The sequence below is a fragment of the Leptonychotes weddellii genome, chromosome 11 (genome assembly GCF_054177405.1).
Source record: "Leptonychotes weddellii isolate Sample4059 chromosome 11, ASM5417740v2, whole genome shotgun sequence".
Lineage (NCBI taxonomy): Eukaryota > Metazoa > Chordata > Mammalia > Carnivora > Phocidae > Leptonychotes > Leptonychotes weddellii.
This window is the reverse complement of record NC_138379.1, coordinates 38,760,934-38,780,034: the sequence shown is the minus strand read 5'-3', so window position 1 is coordinate 38,780,034 and position 19,101 is coordinate 38,760,934. Positions and strand designations below refer to the sequence as shown.

The following is a 19,101-nucleotide window of genomic DNA, read 5'->3' as shown; positions in this document are numbered from 1 at the left end:
TCTTTCCAAAGTACTTCTTTTGCGTTTTTATTCCAAAAATCTCAGCTGTTAGAATTGCCTCCTTCTCTACTCTTTCTAATCATTCCTATTTATTCTTTACTACCTGTCTCTTCTGAACTCTTCCCCAATCCCTCTAGCACACAATGATCTCTCCTTCTGAACTTCTCCAACCACTCAGCATCCAAGTCAACATCTAAAAATTCTCCTATTCTGCTTCTGTGTATAATCATCTTTTTTTTTCCTCAGGCATGGCAAAATGGTGAGAGGGAGCGGTGCTGGGGAGGTGGTGAGGGGAAAATATTGATCAAAAAGTTAGGATTTCCAAAGTTCTAGACTCTGCTCTGAGGCTGTTTGCTCTTCTTAAGACAAAGTCACTTAACCCTTCATATAAATGAGGGTTTGGTATTCAATCTAATATCTTTAATGACAAATACTGCTTTTGAGAATTATTTGTATCTTCCACAATGGCTTAGGATATTACCTTACATGGAAAGTACAAAAAAATTATAAATTTTTGGTTGATGTGATCTCAGGAGTGAAGCCAAATACCATACTTGACCAAAGCCAGGGCTCCCAAGCTGGGAGATAAAGACTGGCAACAAATGACAGAGATGGAGTCAAGGAGGAAATCTGCGAGAGTCCATCAAAAATAAATACATACATACAAATATACATACAAACATACATATATATAAAATTTTTTTGAAGTTTTGGAAAACTGCACAAGAAGCTTATAAAAATCTCTATAGGCTTCCATAAATCATCCTCATGGTATCACAATGCTTTATAATCCAATTAAACAAATATTTGATGTCCACATAAATAGCACTCTTTCAGGGTTTTCATTCCAATATATTGTAACTCACAAACCACTCACACACAAAACATCATACTTACTGAGATCTCTACATTTAATAGTACTATATTCAAAAGAAATACAAAGGTAGTCGCATGCTTCTCTCAGTTCAGGAATAGATATACCATCAGGACAACGGATTATTCCTGTTTTGTAGTAATCCTAAAAAAAAAAAAAAAGAATGTATAAAACATCTAGAGCACAAGGTGGCCAAAACCTTACTATTAAGGCTAAGCTGGCAGCATTTTCAGAAACAGTGGAGCTCTGAGATTTCTGAACTGTGGAATTTTACAGTTAGATGGGATCTCAGTTCACCTAACCACTTTTGCATTTTACCAATAAGAAAACGTTGGCCCTAATGGGTTCATTTACTCACCCAGTCGAACAATTATTTATTAGCAGAGGAAAGATTAGAACCCAGGTCTCCCCGTTACTGATGTGTTTCTTCTCTCTACTGTATCATGCCAATTTATATGTATTTTCCCCTCTACAAGTTATTTTTCTATGTAACTACTATCAAATTTTAAAACTTTAAAAAGTTAAGTGATATATTTTAAGGTACCTTAAATATTACCTAGAGAACTGAGCAAGATTTATGGTTCTTAGTAAAGAACTTCAAAGTCATATCCAAGTATTAATATATGTAAACAGAATGCACAATTAGATATTCTTGTTCCAAATACTATTCTTTGGTGCGTCCCATACTACAAACAATAAATAGTCTTTATTTCCAAAATCTCCTTTAAAAATTGTTAAGGGTTAGCCCCCAAATTACAGCTGAGTCATAAATTTTTTTTTTTACTTGTCAACTCCATTGGGGGTTAAATGAAGTATGGCTAGCTGAAAAAGCACTCCCCCCCTACACCCCCAAAATGAAGATCTGCCTCAAGCTTGGTTCCGAGCCACAATAACATAATAAATTTGCTATACCAGTGCAAGCAAGATGTCTTCTGGTACTTGCCCAAGTACTAACAACCCAATCAAAATCAACTTCTATTCCTGTCTTGTACCCCAGGATCCTCCCTGCCCACTTTCCCCAAAATTATTTGAGGAAACCATATTTTCAGACTGTGGCATAAATTGTCACACACTATAAATCAAAGCTTTATCACTGATTTGAAATTACAAGTAGGGACTCTGTAATACTAATTCAAATAGTCCTCAAAATAAAAGGTTAAAACCTCAAAAAAAAAAAAGGTTTAAAACAAAAATGCTAACAAATAACATTTTATTTTTTTTATTTTTATTTTTTAAGATTTTATTTTTTTTATTTTTATTTTTTAAGATTTTATTTATTTATTTTGACAGAGAGACACACAGCGAGAGAGGGAACACAAGCAGGGGGAGTGGGAGACAGAGAAGCAGGCTCCCTGCAGAGCAGGGAGCCCGATGTGGGGCTTGATCCCAGGACCCTGGAATCATGACCTGAGCCAAAGGCAGACGCTTAACAACTGAGCCACCCAGGCACGCCTACAACAAATAACATTTTAGATGACTTTTAAGTGTTAACTGTCCACATTGCCGATTATATGCAATAAAATATTAGAATTCAAGTAATCACATTTATTCTCAGGTAGCAAAAATGATCAACTTACTGCATTTAAGAGAATTAGGGAGGGAGGAGTAACATGACTCCAGAAGTATTACCACTAAACCCTTTGAAAGAACCGCCTACTTATACTTAAGAGATGAATCATCCCCTGACCTATATTTGTATATTATCTTTATGTACTAAAATAAAAAAAGAATAAAATGGTATTTTTTTAAAAAAACAATATTCTGCATAGAGACATCCAAACAGAACTCTGCTTCCAATACAAGTACCTACCAAAAAGGAGTTCTATGATTAAGTCAATACACAGAAGAAATAAGCACTCACCAGAATAGCTCGAAACACGGTGGAGCCAATTCCCTCTGCCACTTCATACTCTCCCTTCTCATTGGGACGTGTAAAGTTATGTTCTCTGCCAGATCCAAACATCCTATGATATTAGTAAATAATTGAGAAATATAACAATAGGATACTTCCTTCAAAGGGAAAATTTATTTCATGTACAAAAGTAAAAAGGAATTATAATTTATTCGTAAATTAGTTAAAAAATTCTTATCAGCAATTTATTCTGACAAATGTAATAAATGAAGGATTATTAAAAATACTTCCTTCCTGATGGGAGGGAATAGTAGTATAGATTCCCTATAAGCAAACAAATCAGCTGATAAAGCTCGGAAGCTAAAGAACTTTTCAGCTCCTTCTTCTCAGGGGGAAAAAAAAAAAATCAATCTAGGGGAAAAAGTGATTTTTATACTAATCTTACCAGAAAGGGAAAAAAAAGGAAAAGGGAAACCATGTTATCGGTACATTTTCCTTAAAACCGCTGCCTTCACTGCAAAGTTAATGCTATAGTGCAACACATACAGTAAAGCAGGAAAAAGATAGGCAGATTAGTTTCACTTTTCACAACTGTAACTATACATGTAAGAAATACACTCAAAATTCTTACACTTGCATCCTAGAACTGAAAAATTAGCAATCAAATGCTCGGGTAAAGAGGAATGAGGAAGTTAAGCGGTAAATCAAAAGTTTAAACAAATGAGTAAAAAGCTCTTAATATTAATTTCTACATAAGAAAATACAGATTTCTATTTTTTCCAGTAACGTTCTTGGCCCTTTAATAGTAAGTATTTTGAAAAGAGGAAACTTGCAGAGTATGTTCTTCAAAATCAAAAGTTTAATGCATTACTCCCAAGAAAATTTAAAAACTGTGGTTAAAGGAAGTTGAACCTCCGAATTAAATGATACCATCATTCTTAAGTATTCTACTCAACAATTTTCCAATTTAAATAGTTTCTTCTTTTGTTAGAACACAGAAATCTATAAAGAACAAAGCTTTTTTATTTCAAAGTTTCCAAAAGAATGCCAACTGCTTTTTACAGTTCCCATGAATATTAATTTTCATCCCCAAAGATATGCTTTACTAAACTGGCATGAAAAGATGACTTCATGGATTAAAAACAAAAAAGGCAAGAACTGTCTTTCAGGAATCAAATGTCATGCAATTTTCTCAAATACTTGAAATTTTTCTTATAAAAGGAGAATGCTCTGCTTTTCAGATCAATATGGATACACACACACAAATATTTTGGGCTTTTTTTTTTTAAGAAAATGTAGCCTAACAAATGAAGCAAAATTTCAAATATCTACTTTTTAAGTGTGTTTCTTTAAAATTTAGGTAAAAATTAAAAGTATTCATAGTGTCAAGTCATCCTCCTGACACCTTCCATCAGTAATCTTCCTCTGTGCTTCTAAAAATACACAAAAGCCATACTTGGTTTTTTTGCCTCAGAGATGTAAAGTCTAACTGCAATGTTAAAAGGAATATTTAACTATTCAAAATGTGTAATGTCATATGTTAGCTTTTATTCTGTATGCAGAGAAATCAATGTACACACAAAGGCATCCTAAATAGTTACTCATATGCAACCTAGGAAAAAACTGTAAGTTTTTTACATCATATAAACTTCTATTTCATTTCTATGCTCCTCCATTTTATATTAGAGTGAACAGGAAAAGATACTAATTTTACATTGAAAAGGTATTTGATCCTAGTTTTGGACACACTGAAAAATCAAGTCTATAACGCCTGTATCATTCTTAAGACTGCAGTTCCCACAACTATAAACTTTACATTAACCTTTACTCTAGACCAGCACAGATAAGAAGATGACTACAAGTATCTTTCCTTCATTCTACTACTTGTTAATAACATTCCTTTTTTTAAGTATCTATATCAAACTGACAATTCATGCTGACTTTTCAGCTAACCAAACTGTTTTTTTTTTCTTTAAACAATGTTGATACCTGCTGTATTTGGGGGTTGAATTTGGGATCCCCAAGTGAAAAAAGCATTTAACTGTTAAATTCACCTTGTTAGATACAATTTAAGGTTTCAACCTGTGGAGATCGTTCAGGACCCTGTCTTCATTAACTAGTATGTTTGTTTTTCCTGCTAATACAGCAAAGATTGTTAGAAATAAAACCAAGTTCAAGATCTGGCTCTACCATTTTCTGGCTGTATTAACTTGAGCAAGTTACATTTAACCTCCAAAGCTCAGTTCATCTGTAAAACAGGAATACTACATTCCAACAGATAATTTACTGTAAAGCTTAAGTAAAATAATGTGAAAGTGCTTTATAGTAATACAAAGAACTGCAATAATACAAACCTGCCCAACATTGTATTTGGCTGTGCAGTAAAAATGGATGGGTCTACAACAAATCTAGTGTTATCCACTATTAGTGTTACTCGTTCCGACGTTCTTACATTCCGAGCTCCTTCTTTTGCATTTTCATATACAAACACCATCTCCCCAGATGTCTTGCAGCTACCATCTGAACTTGACTGACTACTGTTTCTGCTGCTGTTCCCAGCACTGCTACTGGAACCATTTGGAGATGCCTTTTGAGGACGAGGACTGCTTGGACGAGAGGAACTGTGATCTTTTTCTCGTTCTGAAATAAAGATGTTAAAATTATGCAAATCGTCCTTTAAAAAATTCAAGATCCACATATATCTTTTAAAAATTCTGATGTAGAAAAGTTGTTTTAAATCACAGCATTTCTGGGTGCCTGGGCGGCTCAGTTGGTGTCTGCCTTCGGCTCAGGTCATGATCTCAGGGTCTTGGGATCAAGCCCCACGTTGGGCTCTCTGCTCAGCAGAGGCTGCCTCTCCCTCTCCCTCTGCCCTTCCCCCCACCATCCCGCTTGTGAATGCGCATGCACGTGCTCTCTCTCTTTAAAAAAAAAAAAAATCAAATCAAAATCAAACAAAGGATTTCTGCTTTTTGATTTCAAGTAACATTTTCACAGAACACCATAAATATTATTTCCCAGGAATAAAACCTAAAACATCAAAATGTTTTCTAAATTAATTTTTCTAGATTTTTAAAAAGATGTATAGCTGACTAATGCTCACCCAGACTAAGATCAAAATTAAGGTAAATTTTATGCTATTACGCTATTTAAAAATATATGAACCCCAAGGAACAGAATAGTCTTACAAGTTAAATAAGCACTTGAAGCAAGTAAAAGATTAATAAAAATAGCAACTTTAACTGTCCTAAATACTGAAAGTATTAGTAGTACTCTGAGAACACAAAGTACAAACTCTGGACTCTCACTATGTTAATTAGGCCATCCCCAAACTAGTAATTTATCTTACAAAAGCAAGGTCCCAAAGGAAGGAAAAAAGGTCACTAAGAACAAAAAAGAGTATTTATTCTTTCAAATGACTTTTAATGTTTACCAAATAAAATGGCTTCAATAGCTGATGATACATTGGGGTTTTTTTTCAATCTCACTTTTGTTGGAATAAAAGCACTGCCACAAACTCTAGAGGATCATATAATTACTATCCATAATTTTAATTAGGTAGGAAATACTGTTAAAATTCAGAAGATTTTCTTTGGGGTGCCTGGGTGGCTCTGTCGCTAAGCATCTGCCTTTGTCTCAGGTCATGATCCCAGGGTCCTGGGATCGAGCCCCGCATCGGGCTCCCTGCTCCGCCGGAAGCCTGCTTCTCCCTCTCCCACTCCCCCTGCTTGTGTTCCCTCTCTCGCTGTGTCTCTCTCTGTCAAATAAATAAATAAAATCTTAAAAAAAAAAAAAAGATTTTCTTTGGCTGTTCCAATATTCTATAAAGGGAAAATTAAAACTAAGAGTTTGTGATAAGTTCCCTTTAGAGGCTAGATAACTACACTTTAAAGGTGACCTAAAAATGTACCTCCATCTCATCAGATTCATCAGCTTCTGCCAAATTCCTTCATGACTCAGGCTACTCAGAACACTCTGTACAGCTTTACTGATTATATAATTAGGTTTGCTATATCTCCAGAGATATTCTGACACCTCCTTTTTACTGACCGTTTCCAGAATGCTGGTAGCATCCCAAAAGCAAAATTTGCTGAATTAATAAAATCATTTATTATATCTTCCTATTCTCTTCCCAGGGACTGAACTTAGCATATTAACAAACTGTCAACTCCTATTTATACTTGCATGGATTTTTGGCTTATCAGTACTAGTTTGACTTTGAGGACCTACTTAGATACTGACAACCTCTCTGTATAATTAAGCCCTAAGATAAATGATTTTGATTTATAACAATCAAAAACAACATCAAATGGTAAATCAAGGTATTAAATTTGCGCCTTCTCCAAGGGAAAATGAAAATCAGCAAGCTCACATTGCTAATGTACCTCTTAGTCACACAATTCATTTATCTGAAATATAATAATGTTCATTTATACAAATGAGTAGGAAGGAAGAAAAAGACCTAACCTACTTGCCAAGAAAACGAAACACTTCACACCTTCCTTTTCATCTACTATTTTTTAAATTAAATTTAAAATATTGTCAAAACTCAAAATAAATTACTACATGGTTATTCTAGCTTTCACTTCCTTTTCCACCATGATTAACCAAGAATTCCTATCAATAGTTTACTACAAATTTTAAAAAAATAAACCACTGCTTATGTATCACATAAGATAAAAATCAATTTGAAAGATTTAAGGGCACCTGGGTGGCTCAGTCGTTTAAGTGTCTGCCGTCGGCTCAGGTCATGATCCCTGGCTCCTAGGATCAAGCCCCGCATCAGGCTCCCTGCTCAGCGGGGAGCCTGCTTCTGCTTCTCCCTCTCCCTCTGCCTCTCCCTCCTCCCCGGCCCCCAACACTTGCCACTCCACTTGCCACTCGTGCATGCGCTCTCGCTCTCTCTCAAGTATTTTTAAAAATTAAAAAATAAAAGAAGATTTAAAAATCTCATATCACAGTTTTAAAGGCTTGTCAAATTACTTCTTTTATGAAACTGTCCTAGAGTCAAAAAAAATTCACTTTTAAGTTTCATTTAATAAGTTGATTTTTTATAGCAAGAATGAAGCTAAGCTAAAATAGAAGCAACTGAATAGAACTAAAGTTCATTTTACTCTGAAGTACTAGGCACAATTCACTGTCATTACTGTTTTAAAAAGGTAACTGCACGCTTTTAAAAACCATCAGGAAGATTAGGAAGATTGATTTTACATACCAACATGGTGCTGTCGTGTTGGAGAAGTAACATTTCTAATGCAAGGAGTGAGTTGAGATTCTGTTCTTTCATGAGATGAATCTCGTGATCTGTCACTTGATCTTCGTCTATCTCTTGATCGTTCATGTCCCCCGCTAGCACCATGTAGACTCATTTTGGTGTGGTCAACTCCTTTAGCAACACGTGAGGGAGTACTGGTAAGTCAGAAAAGAAAATTAACCGTAATAGTGGAACATGAGATCACAAATACTTTTAAAGAAAAAGCAATTAACATAAAACTACTACTATTTTGAAGTTTAAGAATCAAATGCTACCTTACAATTCTGAAATGTAACTACCTTAAACTTACAGGTTTTATACATGCTGGAACACAGTATCTTTAAAGATCACATAACCCAACTCAGTTTTTTTAAGAATGAGAAAACTAAAGCCCAGAAATGTTAATTAACTTCTGAGTTAGTAGTAATAGTAGTAGTACTAGAGACCACCCAGATCTCCTAAATATTGCTCAAATATTTTGCTCTCTTTGATGGGGGGTAGGTGGGGTGGAGAGAACACCAGCTTCCAGAACTCTTAAAAAATGAGCTATGGGGCAAAGTAACTGGTCTCCTTGCCAAATAAAATAAGCCTACATGCTTACTTTAATCAACTCATCTTGATTTTGATTGAACTTCTTTCAAAATTTTTGAAAAAAAAAATTTTTTTTGAAAGCATTTCTCTTTTTTAAAAAGCTTAATTGTACTGTGTAAAGTTACAGAATTTAAAATTTTAAAACATCTTATGTAAATTCGCTTGTGAGAAGTAAATAGCTGAGAATGATGATTAACTAATCTAGTTGATAGAATTAAGTCACGCAATTATTTATAAAGTTATATGTACTATGTGTACAATGCTGTAGAGAAGCTCCCTCAAGGAACTTATGTGTATCAGTATCAGTAACAGATGTCTATCAGTAATACATAAACATGTAGAAATTTAAACAATTCAAGAGTTATCCCAAATTTCAAATACAAAACTGCTAAATATATTTCAAATATATAATAAGTGAGAGATAATAAATGCTTTAATATCTCAGAGGAAGAAGACATCACTGTAGACTTGAGTTTATCACTGGTGAACCAGGTGCTGGCAACCAAATAAGATTTTAATAATCAAAATACATTGCAGGTAGGAAAACTGACAGGAACAAAAATGAGAGCCAGACCTAATATGCCTGGAAATTTACCATCTTATCATATACCATGGTGCATGGCTTAAAAATATTAGTGTTTTTTATAAGTAGAAACAGAAGAAAGTTCACGGCTTTAGAGAAATACAGAAGTACAATACAAATTGTACTTTAATACTTAGTTGCTCAACATGTTGAGTATTACTTAATATTTTGGAACCTCAGCTCCTCATCTGTAAAATATAGTTCTATTTACTTTGTAAGGTTAATACGAGGATTAAACAACGAAATATAAGTACGCTAACCAACAATGTACCTAGCACAACAGAATCACCCATTAAATACTAGTTTATTTAGTTATGACAGATGAAGATATTAAAGTTCAATTACAAGACTGCTCAGAGTCACAGAGTATTTAGTGGATATGCTAACAATACTGTAACCCAAGCCTTTTGATTCATTCCAGTGCCCCCTCCATAATATTAGTCTGCACTCCATCACTGAAACCATACTAGTTAAAATTTAAATCTTCTTGATTCAATTTTAAATCCCATAGTGCTTCTGGGACATCTCCTCTGTTGGCTTATTATCTACAATTCTTTGTTATTTTAATGTTTTCTTTCATTATGAAAATCAGTCTTAAATCTTAAATCTCAATCTCAAATCTTAAATCTTTCTTTCATTATGAAAATTATAACAGACTACAAAGATAAAAGATAAGGCTAACTTTGTATTTACCCTAAAAGTTACTTCTAGGGAAATAAAGGCAACCTGTTAACCTTTATCAGTTGTCTTTCATAAACCTACAGAGAGAAAAAAAAAAAAAAAGTTCTACTCCCACCTTCTTTCTAGTGAAAAAGATCAGAAGAGGATTGCATCCTTGGAACAAAATTTTTTCCTTCTTACAGAAAAGATCCTACTGCATTTATGTTAAAAACCTCAGAGTAGAAACAATGGAATTTCTGGTTTGTGTCTTAAAGTAGGAAAAAGAAAACAATCTACACAAATAGAAAAAGGCCTATATATTAAAAAAAATAACTCCTCAAATTATTCTAGCTGTTAAGTTTTAAATGTGCTTAAGTAGGAATCTAACTGTTAATCTAATGGACAAGGTATAAACATAACTACAACTAAGGCAAATGCAGGCAAATGTTCAGTTTGAGTAAGGGCCAAGGAGACTAACTGATTAATTTAAAAAGCGTTTCTACCAGACACCTCTAAAACTGAAACATTAAATGCTACTAAGCATTCATTCGCTAAAATAATGGCTTCATCTCTAAACTGTTTAGATTTTAAATAAATGCAAAAGGTGTCATACTTCCATTCTCTCTTTTCATTCCCAAATGGAATGTACTCTGAATCAGACCTCCAAAATCAGATGTCATGGAAGACTAATTATGTCCTACTCTATTTAATTAAATAATTTTAGATCAGAAAAGCACTCTAAGGGCAAAAATAATTAATATGTGTAAAAGAAAATGAGGAGAAGCAAGTTCAGAGGGGATAAGTCTGCATGAGTTGCATTTATTTTTTTTTTAAGATTTTATTTATTTGACAGAGAAAGACAACCCGAGAGAAGAAACACAAGCAGGGGGAGAGGGAGAGGGAGAAGCAGGCTTTCAGCTGAGCTGGGAGCCCAATGCAGGGCTCGATCCCAGGACCCTGGGATCATGACCTGAGCCGAAGCGCAGCTTAACGACTGAGCCATCCAGGCGCCCCTCATGTTGCATTTAAAAGAAAGAGAGAGGGGCACCTGGGTGGCTCAGTCGTTAAGCGTCTGCCTTCGGCTCAGGTCATGATCCCAGAGTCCTGGGATCGAGCCCCGCATCGGGCTCCCTGCTCCGCCGGAAGCCTGCTTCCCCCTCTCCCACTCCCCCTGCTTGTGTTCCCTCTCTCGCTGTGTCTCTATCAAATAAATAAAATCTTTAAAAAAAAAAAAAAAAGGGAGAGAGAGAGATCCATGAACTGAGGACAGGTAAGGAGATGAAGATTACATCAGCCCCAACATCTACTTCTAGTCAAGACAGAATAACAAGGACTGAATTGACTTTCCTAACTGAAAAAAAACAAAAACAAAAACCCCAAAATGGACAAAATATATAAAACAATGGTTTGCAAGACAGTACATCAGCAAAGAAAGTGATCCCTGAAAGATGAAAAACAAATGAGATAAGCCCAACAACTGCTCCAAATTACTGTTTTTTCCCCCCCAAATTACTATCTTAATAGAGTTTCCAGAGTAAACAGGGAGGTGAAACCCAGGCAGAACCTGGTAGATTCAGGTAAGCAAACAGAGCTGGAGAGCTTGGGAATAGTAGGTGCCTAGAGTTCTCAGGGAAGAGTACCAGAGAAGGGAGAGCAGCACAGAGAAAACTTCAGAGATCTGCAGAGTTTTCTTGGAATACTGACCTGAGTATTAATCAGCAAATACATCTGAGGAAACTACATAAGGCTGGGGAAAGAACCAACTCAAAGGACTAGAAGATGCAGTGACCAGGACTCATATAGGACCTACCTCTCCCGGGCAGACTGGAAAACCTCATAATTCATAGGGCATTGGAGAAAGAATCTAAAGGGTCTTGGTTCTGAAATGGGAATTAAACCTAGACTGGGCACCGTGCTAGTCACATCTAACAAATCTTAACAGCAAGACCTGAAAAGAATCAAACTGTTTCCAAGTAACTAAACTGAATCCTAAAACAAAGCTCAAGAATATTTATAGAAAAACAAAAATATCCAGCATCCAAACAAGGCAAAACTCACAATGTATGGCATCCAACAAAAGATTACCAAGCATGCAAATAAGTAGGAAAACATAAGCTGTAAGAGAAAAAACTCAATCAAAATCAACGTGGAACTGACATGTCTCAGGATTGGAAACAAAGACATTAAAACAGTCATTATAATCATATTCCTCCAAAAGGTTATGTAGAAATATAGAAGATAAAAAAGATGCAGATCAAACTTTCAGAGATAAAAATGGTATCTGAGATGAAAAATAGACTGAATGGAATTAATGGAAGATTACACATTATAGAAGAAAAGATTTGTGAGGGCGCCTGGGTAGTTCAGTCGTTAAGCATCTGCCTTTGGCTGAGGTCATGATGCCAGGGTCCTGGGATAGAGTTTCACATCAGGCTCCCTCCTCGGCGGGAAGCCTGCTTCTCCCTCTCCCACTCCCCCTGCTTGTGTTCCTGCTCTCGCTCTCTTTCTCTGTCAAATAAATAAATAAAATCTTAAAAAAAAAAAAAAAAAAAGATTTGTGAATTTGAAGACACAGCCAGAGGAAATATCCAAAATAAATATAGTATTCCTTATAAAAAATAAAATAAATGGAGCATGAGTGACCTGCAGGTCAATTTCAAATGCCCTAATATAAGTATAATGGAGTCCATAAAGGAAGAAAGGTAGAAAAAAGAAAAAAATATTTAAATCATGTCTTGAAATGTAAACTACATGTAACACACACAACAAATCCCACATTTTAAGAAAAAATAAAACACAAAACAAAAAACCCTGTGAACCTATGTTTGTTTTATCTAGCAGAAACCCTCCAAAAATAAAGAGGGAAATGCATTTTCAGACACACATACAAAAAGATGGATGAATGAATTCATCATGAGCAGACTGGCATTATAAGAAGAGTTATAGGAAGCCCTTCAGTCAGAAGAAAAAGTAATGCCAGATGAAAATATGAATCTACACAAAGGGATGAAGAACACTGGAAATAGTAACTACATGGGAAGATACATGTTTGTTTTTTTTATTGTTTAAATCCCTTTAAAAGATTTAAACAATAATTATAACAATACAGTATGGGGCTTATAACATATACATATAACTACAATAGCATAGTTTGGGACGAGAGACATAAAAGTACACTATTGTGGCTCTTAAACCATTTCTTGTGTCAAGTAATATCACTTGAAGGTAGACTGATAAATTAAAGATGTGTATTACAAGCCCTAAAACAACCACTAAAGTAAGGAAACAAAGCCAACAATTAAATAAGCCAACAAAGAAGAGAAAATGAAATCATTTTTAAAAAAGATACAATTAATCCAAGAGGGCAAATGAAAAAGGGAGAGGATGAGAAAATAACAAATGGGACAAACAGAAAATAAGCAGCAAGATGACAGACTTAACCTTAACCATTATCTATAATCACATTAAATATAAGTGGCCTAACCCATAAAAGGTAGAGATTATCAGACTAGAGATAAAAGTCAGACCTAACTATATACCATTGCCTATGTGAAACACACTTCAAATATAAAGGTTCAAAGAGATTCAACATAAAAGGATAATGAAAGATCAACTATCCTAACACTAGTCAAGAGAAAGCAAAAGTAGCAATATTAGTATCAGACAAAGTAGACCACAGAGCAAAGAATATTACCAAGGCATTCACAAAAAGGGATATATTCATTAAAAGCAGGTCCCAAAGTTCTTCTGCTTCATAACAGAGCTTCAAGAAACATGAAGCAAAAACTGGTAAAATTACAAGAACTCCATAACTATACTCAGAGATTTTAATACATCCTTGTAATACTTAATAGAGCAAATAGACAGAAAATCAGGAAATATGAATAAAATTTGAACACTATCAACTGCCTTGACCTAACTGACATTTATAGAACATTTAACCCAGTAAGAGCAAAAAACTCATTTGTTTCACATCCACACAAAACATTTACCAAGACAAATGATATTCTTAGCAACAAAACAAGTCTCCAGGGACGCCTGGGTGGCTCAGATAGTTAAGCATCTGCCTTCAGCTCAGGTCATGATCCCAGGGTCCTGGGATCGAGTCCCACATCAGGCTCTTGGCTCAGCAGGGAGCCTGCTTCTGCCTCTCCCCCTGCTCATGCTCTCTTTCTCTCTCTCTCTATCTCTGTGTCTCAAATGAATAAATAAAATCTTTAAAAAAAAAAAAAAAGTCTCCATAAATTCAAAAGAATTCAAACATATAAAATTTGTCCTCTGATTACAATGGAATTAGATTAAGATTCAGTAACAAAAAGATATATGGAAATTTCCCAAATATTTGGAAATTAAATAACACCTTTTATTTTTTTTTTTAAAGATTTTATTTATTTGAGAGAGAGAGAGAATGAGAGAGAGAGCATGAGAGAGGGGAGGGTCAGAGGGAGCACACTCCCCGCCGAGCAGGGAGCCTGATGTGGGACTCGATCCTGGGACTCCAGGATCATGACCTAAGCCGAAGGCAGTCGCTTAACCCACTGAGCCACCCAGGCATCCTAAATAACACCTTTTAAATAACTCATGGAGCAAAGAAAAAAGCAAAAGGGAAAATGGAAAATTTTCAAGTAAAAAAACCCAACATAATCAAAATGTGTAGAATGGCATGACATTATAGCAGTAGTTAGGGAGCAAATTATAGCATTAAATGCCTATGTTAGAAAAAAAGAAAGTTCTAAAGAATAACTTCAGTTTCCACCTTAAGAAACTAAGCAAAGACTAAATTAAACCCAAAGTGGAAAAATTAGTAACAAAGATCAGAGTGGAAATCAAAATAACAGAAAACAGGGGTGCCTGGGTGGCTCAGTCATTAAGCGTCTGCCTTCAGCTCAGGTCATGATCCCGAGGTCCTGGGATTGAGCCCCACATCAGGCTCCCTGCTCTGCGAGAAACCTGCTTCTCCTTCTCCCACTTCCCCTGCTTGTGTGTTCCCTCTCTCGCTGTCTCTCTCTCTGTTAAATAAATAAAATCTTTAAAAAAATAATAAAAATAAAAATAAATAATAGAAAACAGAAAAAAATAGGGGAAAAAAAATCAATGAAAACAAAACCTAGTTTCTTTGAGGTGGCGCCTGGGTGGCTCAGTTGTTAAGCGTCTGCCTTCGGCTCAGGTCATGATCCCAGGGTCCTGGGATTGAGCCCCGCATCGGGCTCCCTGTTCTGCGGGAAGCCTGCTTCTCCCTCTCCCACTCCCCCTGCTTGTGTTCTCTCTCTCGCTGTGTCTCTCTCTGTCAAATAAATAAACAAAATCTTTAAAACAAAAAACAAAAAACACCTAGTTTCTTTGAAAAAACCAGTTATATTTATAAACCTCTAGCCAGACTGGGGAAAAAAAATTGAGAAGATACAAATTCCAATATTAGAAATGAGAAAATTGACATCACTACAATTAAAAGAGTAATAGAAGAGTATTATAAACAATCTCATGCAAATAAGTTCATCAACTTAGAAAAATTGGACAAATTCCAAGCTACCAAAACTCACTCAAGAAGAAACAGATAAGGTTAATAGTTTTATTTTTTTAAGATTTTATTTATTTGAGAGAAAGAGAACACATGCAGGGGGAGGAGCAGAGGGAGAGGGAAAGGGACAAGCAGACTCCCTGCTGAGCTCGGAGTCCGACCTAGGGTTCCATCTCAGGACCGTGAGATCATGACCTGAGCTGAAGTCAGATGCTTAACCAACTAAGCCACCCAGGTGCCCCTGAATAGCTCTATTTCTATTAAAGAAATTGAATTTGTAGTTAAGAACTTTCCCCCTAAGAAAACTCCAGGCCCGGACAGCTTCACTGATGAACTCCACCAAGCACTTAAGAGGGATATAATATCAATTCTACATAAACTCCTTCAGAAAATTGAAGACAACATATTTCCTAACTCATTCTATGAGGCCAGCATTACCCAAGTACCAAAACCAATATAAGATAAATACAGACATCCCTCAGAATATGCGTATTTTAAATAAAATTTTAATCAAATAGAGCAGTAGATAAAAATGTCAATACATCATGATCTAATGAGATTTATCCTAAAAATGCGAGATTGGTTGAATACTCAAAAATCAATTACCACATGTCAATTATACTTCAATAAAAAAACTTTTAATCAATATAATTCACCATATTAACAAATTAATGAAAAAAAACCTATCTCAATATACATACGAAATACATTTGGCAAAATACAAAATCCATTCCTGATTTAAAAACAAAACAAAACAAAAAAAACCTTAGCACAGTAGGAATACAATGGAATTTCACTAACTGGATAAAAGATATCTATGGAAAACCTACAGCCAGCATCATACTTAGTGGTTAAAGACCAAACACTCTCCACCTAAGATCAAGAACAGTACAAGGATGTCCACTCACCACTTTTACTCACCAATGTACTAAAGATTCTAGCCAGAACAGTATGTCAAGAAATAGATCTAGAAGGCATCCAGATTTGAAAAGAAGTAAAACCATCCTTATCTGAAGACAATACAATCACTAATTGTAGACTCCAGTACAAAAAGGTACTAGAACTCATGACTTTAGGGGCGCCTGGGTGGCTCAGATGGTTAAGCGTCTGCCTTCGGCTCAGGTCATGATCTCAGGGTCCTGGGATCGAGCCCCGCATCGGGCTCCCTGCTTGGCGGGGAGCCTGCTTCTCCCTCTCCCTCTACTGTTCTCCCTGCTTGTGCTCTCTCGCTCTCTCTGTCAAATAAATAAAATCTTTAAAAAAAAAAAAAAAAAAGAACTCATGACTTTAACAAGATTACAGAATACAAGATCAATCAATATTCAAAGTCAACTGTATTTTCATACAGTTGATTCTTGAACAACGCAGGAGTTGAGGAACCAACCCCTGCACAGTCAAAAATCTGCACATAACTTTTGACTCCCCCAAAACTTAACTATAATAACCTGTTCACCAGAAGCCTTACCCCTATAAACAGTTAATACACATTTCATGTTATATGTATTATATACTGTATTCTGACAATAAAGCTAGAGAAAAGAAAATGTTATGAAAATCATAAGTCACAGAAAATATACTTACACTACTATACGTATATTTATTGGAAAAAAAAAAAATCCACATATAAGTAAGTCCTGTGCAGTTCAGACCCATGTTGTTTAAGGGTCAACTATACTAGCAACAACAAAAACTAGAAATTAAAATTTTAAAAGAACACCATTTACAATAGCATCAAAAAACTGAAATATGTAAGCATAAATCTGACAAAAGATGTGGAAGATCTGCATGCTAAAAACAAAATATTGCTGAGAGTAATTTAAAAAAACCTAAATAAATGGAAAATTTTGCCATGTTCACAAGTCAAATGATTCATTATTAAAACAGCAATTCTCCCCAAGTTGATCTATAGATACAATATAACTCCAGGGGCTCCTGGGTGGCTCAGTCAGTTGAGTGTCTGACTTCAGCTCAGGTCATGATCTCGGGGTTCTGGGGTCAGTCCCACCTGGGGCTCTATGATTAGTGCAGAGTCAGCTTGTCCTTCTGCCCCTCCCCCTGCCCATGCTCGCACTCTGTCTCTCTCTCATAAATAAATAAAATCTTAAAAAAAAAACCAAAAAAAACCCACAATATAATTCCAAAAAACTTAGCAGGTTTCTTAGTCAAAAGTAACAAACTGATTCTAAAATTCATATAGAAGTGCAAAGGACCTAGAATAGCCAAATAACTTTAAAAAGAACAGATATGGAACACTAACACAACCTAATTTCAAGGCTTAAAGATAGAGGAATGAACACAGTGTGCTACTGACATAATAATAACAGACAACTAGATCAATGAATCAGAAAAGGGCCCACACACATACATACAGACAACTCGTTTTCAACAAGGATTCAAAGTCAATTCAAGAGTCTTTTCATCAAATAGTGCTGAAACAAATGAATATACAATGTATACTTTACCTCCAGCACCTGGGGAGGGGGGAGTTGCAGGTGAGGGGAGGTGAGTTTGTGTCATATACAAAAGTGAAGTAAAAATGGATCACAATCCTAAATCTAAAACCTAAAATTATAAAAGTTTGAGGAGAAAAAAAGCAGAATTCATTAAAAAATAAATTGACAAGGGGTACCTGGGTGGCTCAGTTGGTAAAGCATCCAACTTGATTTTGGCTCAGGTCATGATCTCAGGTTTGTGAGACTGAGCCCCATCTTGAGCTCCATGCTGGGTGTGGAGCCTGCTTAAGATTCTCTCCCTCCCTCTCTCCCTCTCCTCTCTAAAACTAAGTAAATAAGTAAATAAATAAAAAAATAAACTGATGTTTAATGAACATCAAAATTAAAAACTTTTCTTCGGGGCACCTGGGTGGCACAGTCAGTTAAGCGTCTGCCTTCGGCTCACGTCATGATCCCAGGTCCTGGGATGGAGTCCCCACACTCTGGGCTCCCTGCTCAGCAGGGAGTCTGCTTCTCCCTCTCCCTGCCACTCCCCCTGCTTGTGTTCGCACGTGTGCTCTCTCTCTCTCTGTCAAATAAATAAATAAATAAATAAATAAATAAATAAATAAATAAAATCTTTTTAAAAAATTAAAAACTGCTCTTCAAAAGACACTGTTAGGAGAATTAAATCACATATCTGATAAAGGACATGTATCTAGAATATAAAGAACTCTCAATGTGCAAAAAATCTGAGATATAAAGATAAAAAAAAAAGTACATGAAAAGATGCTGAACATCATCACTCATTAAGGAAATGCAAATCAAAACCACAATGTAACACCATTTCACATCTATCTGAATGGCTAAATAAAAAGAATGGTCGTATCAAGTATTGATGAATATGCGTATGAAATGAAACTGTCACATACTCCTGATGGTAATGTAAAATGGTACCACCACTTTAAAAACTGTTTTGGAAAACAGTTTGAAAGTTTCTTAGGAAGTTAAATATATACTACCCATATGATCCAGCCATTCCATGTTATCTATTTACCCAAAAGAAATAAAAGCATATGTCTATAAAAGCATACAAACATTGTTGGTTGCTTTATTTGTAACAGCTCCAAACTAGAAACAACCTAAATGTCTATGAACAGGTAATCTGATAAACAATTTGTGGTGTATACATACAGTGGAATACTACTCAACAAAAAAAGAGAAACGAACTATTAATACAAATTACAACATAGATCAAGTTCAAAATTATGCTGAATGAAAGAAGCTAGATCCCTATACCACCCAAAAAAGAACACAGTAATATCAAGTTCTAGGAA

General features: G+C 35.4%; 1 protein-coding gene across 4 annotated transcripts in view; it reads right to left on the bottom strand.

Moving 5' to 3' along the window:
- BTBD10 (BTB domain containing 10) overlaps positions 1 to 19,101 on the bottom strand; it is a 74,909-nt gene that overhangs the window by 14,024 nt on the left and 41,784 nt on the right. For all 4 annotated transcript variants that reach the window (XM_081798568.1, XM_031041621.2, XM_031041624.2 and 1 more), the window contains 4 exons: positions 7,942 to 8,135; positions 5,081 to 5,366; positions 2,736 to 2,838; positions 898 to 1,018 (listed from right to left, as the gene is read on the bottom strand). In XM_081798568.1, the coding sequence (XP_081654694.1) occupies positions 898 to 1,018; positions 2,736 to 2,838; positions 5,081 to 5,366; positions 7,942 to 8,095 (664 nt within the window). In that variant the 5' untranslated portion in view covers positions 8,096 to 8,135. The remainder of the gene's footprint in view (positions 1 to 897; positions 1,019 to 2,735; positions 2,839 to 5,080; positions 5,367 to 7,941; positions 8,136 to 19,101) is intronic.